This window comes from Amphiura filiformis, chromosome 6, assembly GCF_039555335.1.
Source record: "Amphiura filiformis chromosome 6, Afil_fr2py, whole genome shotgun sequence".
Classification (NCBI taxonomy): Eukaryota; Metazoa; Echinodermata; class Ophiuroidea; order Amphilepidida; family Amphiuridae; genus Amphiura; species Amphiura filiformis.
This window is the reverse complement of record NC_092633.1, coordinates 55833330-55836673: the sequence shown is the minus strand read 5'-3', so window position 1 is coordinate 55836673 and position 3344 is coordinate 55833330. Positions and strand designations below refer to the sequence as shown.

Below are 3344 nucleotides of genomic sequence, written 5' to 3'. Positions count from 1 at the left end.
TGTGAAAATGAGAGATTTCCATGACTTCAGGGCTGAATGAGCCTAAATTGAAGACAAAAAGTGCCCTTTCCAAAAGTCACAAAGTAGGCCTATGCTTGTTAACTGCAAGGCGATTGGGACAAGGAATGGAACTGACCATCTTACAACTCACTGTGCTGAACTCTGCACCAAGGGGATTTGCATGGCTGAATGATCAAGAATCGATACACATTACAGTAAATGTTCACTTGGTGAGGATTTTAAACTGCACTCAAACACATGGGGTTTTCCATTAGTAACAAGCCATGAATCAACTTTTGTGACAAGCATAGGCCTACTTTGTGACTTTTGAAAAGGGCAGTTTTTGCCTTCAATTTAGGCTCATTCAGCCCTAACTTAATCCATTCGCTACTTGCACGGTTCCGCCATTATGCACTATGTGCGGGGAGAGCCTCGAACTGGCAGCATACATGAATGGGAATTCAACTAGTCATAACGTTCTGTGTAAGGATACATAATTCTTCCTTTCATGTATGCTGCCAGTTCGAGGCTCGGCCCGCACATAGTGCATAATGGCGGAACCGCAAGTAGCTAATACATACATGCCAAACGAAAATAGTCTACCACAGACCGCAAGTTAGTTGTCACCGACTATGTTGCCTTTTTTTATTGGGAGGACTCGGAAAGTTATTGACAGAGAAGCTGACATCTGAATACGGCGAAAAGGATAACATTGTTGACCTACTCATCACACCCTCAACTGCAGTTCCAGTTGCCTATAAAAGAAAACAATTAGATGCGATGGGTTGCCAGTCTGAAACTGATATACATGCATTTATTAAATATGCTGCATTAAATGCCACACTGATTGCACATTTGCACTAAAAATAAATTACACAAAAAACACATAGCACGCTCATACAATCCAGGTTTGTTTGTCACATTAGGAAATTATGTGGTCTTTTATTCACAGAAATGAGACATAATAATACGTATTTAATTATATCCCTCATTATCTGAAATTTGTGTCATTTACAGTTCATAATAGAATGCAACACTTTTATGTTCTACCTCCTCCGGGTTGGTTGGGACCCCGTCCAGCCTGCAAAAAGAGAAGAAACAAAAAGAAAAGCACATGTTAATTTCTCAGAAGACCTAGATATCGATTTGTGTTCTAAAAAGATTCTCATATTTTTAGCCGCAACAAGTAAAAGGCATACCGGTAATGATAAAAGCACATGGGCTGCAAAAGCAGTCTTGCTTGAAAGGGCTCATAAAGATTTGCAAATTTCCAAAGCGTTTCATTTTTATGTGAACCTATTGTAACTCAAAATAAGCGTATTTAAATCAAACTCAAATCCTAATATATACGATCTGTCCTGGGCTTATTGTATTCCTTTATTGTTCAATGGTTTTATATGTATTTTGATAATAAAGTGATTTGATCTCTCTAAGCACAATTCTTTCACTTTACTATGCAGGATACATTTGTAACTGTCAATAAAGAAGAGCAGTCCTGAATCCTGATTGGCTATTAGAATTGGAAAATAGATAAACATTTCATTCCTTCAGAAAAGTCACATTAATGGTATATGATACAACAGGCATTGTAAGTCAAGAATCAAATCATTTATTTACATTTACAAACTTTTCCTTTAATTTAAATTACCATATTCGTTCCAATAAGCGCCCATACCCCAATAAGGGCCCACCCAGTGTATTTTCAATTTGCTTAAGGACACCATTAACGTTGAAGTGACAGATAGATGTCGATACAGTGAAATAGCTGTAATAACTTGCAATACATTTTCTGCATCAGAAAGTTACTAGAACGTCTCGGGACCCTTTTATAACATACATACATTTGTCTCTAATAAACGCCCCCTTATGAAAAAACTTGGGTAAATGAGGTAAAAATAAGCGCCCTCCCAAAATGACCTGGGCGCTTATTGGAATGAATACGGTACTAATATTACTACTCAATCCTTTAGTCTTACCATGCCAGGCCTGAATCTTGGTGGTGGGGTTCTGTCTCTACGTGCCTCTTTGGAACGGTTACGGACAACTTTGGAGTGAATAGCACAGCTCACACAGTAGTGTAACTTGGCATATAGTTTGGGTAGAGCATATACTGTAAAATAAAAATGTGATGATGCTGTAATACATATCATGCAATTGTGGGTATTTTAGAATTACATGTACATTTAGATTACAATTTACAAAAATATTTTGACAAATTATGAAGCATATGCAGCGGTGGGGGGTAAAGAATTCAGATGAGGTCCATTCTCGATTTGAAACGGTAACCAATAACTTCTTAACATGTGTTTACAATTCATCACAATAATTTTAGGAACAAAGTAAGGGAGCAAATAACTGAATCATCATTCTGTTTCAATCACATGATCATGTAATGATAATTGGAATCCATCATGGCCAGTGACATTGTGGTTATTGCACAGGGTCTATTGGCCAAGGACAACCAAATTGGGATTGTTTTCAAAACAGTTGTTGGAGGAGCAATGCTAATCTACTACACAGATACAAACAGCAAAACACCTTACCTTCATACACACTAGCATCTTGAATATCTCTGACAGCAGCGGCTTCCACTATGTTACGAATAACAAACTTCTTGATAGCTTTGTCCTTGGGCACACAGCGTGCACAGTTGGTGCAGCGCACTGGCGGACATGGCCACGCCCTTCTTGTTACGTCCGTTGTTACGCCTTTTTTGAGTCTGGCAAAGAGAAAAAAAGAATGATCAATTATATATTTCTCTCATCATATTATTAGGCCGTTTTTCCAAAAGGGGGTGTTTATTGAAGGTGAATTGTCAGTGAAAAAAACTTAAAAATCATGTTTAAATTTCCCGATGGTGCTCCTGTAGAAAGGAGGGATTAACGACACACGAATACTATACCATGGCGGCACTCAAGGCTCCCGCTGGACGCGAATTCTTGCGTCCAGACGCATTTTTGTATTGCTGGATGCAATGTTCAACAAATTTCATCAACCTGTTGCGTCCAGTCGGAAGTTGATTCAGCCCAAAAATGAGTGATTATAAGCTTACCAACTTCATCATCATAAAAATCGCGAAAATTACGTTGACTGATCACTCCTAATTCTCCTAATAAAGCTTAATTAATATTCATAACCAATGGACCAATCAGTAAACAAGTTATTGACCTTTCACATTTAACCACTTCCATTTTGCAACACTTCCGGGTCACCAGTCAATGAATGAAAATTCGGACGGCAGCGAGACGTGATAAGCTTTCAAACACAAGAGCAAAAATACAACCTCCCTCACCCCCATACTTTTCCAAAAAGGTTGTGACATGAAACAAATTTGTATTTTTATG

At 38.2% G+C, this 3344-nt stretch overlaps 1 protein-coding gene across 1 annotated transcript; it reads right to left on the bottom strand.

Moving 5' to 3' along the window:
* Positions 1 to 909: 909 nt before the first annotated feature.
* Positions 910 to 3061, bottom strand: LOC140154098 (small ribosomal subunit protein eS26-like). The gene is given in 5 exon segments (XM_072176707.1): positions 910 to 1081; positions 1977 to 2110; positions 2544 to 2674; positions 2676 to 2719; positions 3053 to 3061. Coding segments are annotated over 5 exon segments (360 nt in total). The 3' UTR covers positions 910 to 1039.
* Positions 3062 to 3344: the final 283 nt, after the last annotated feature.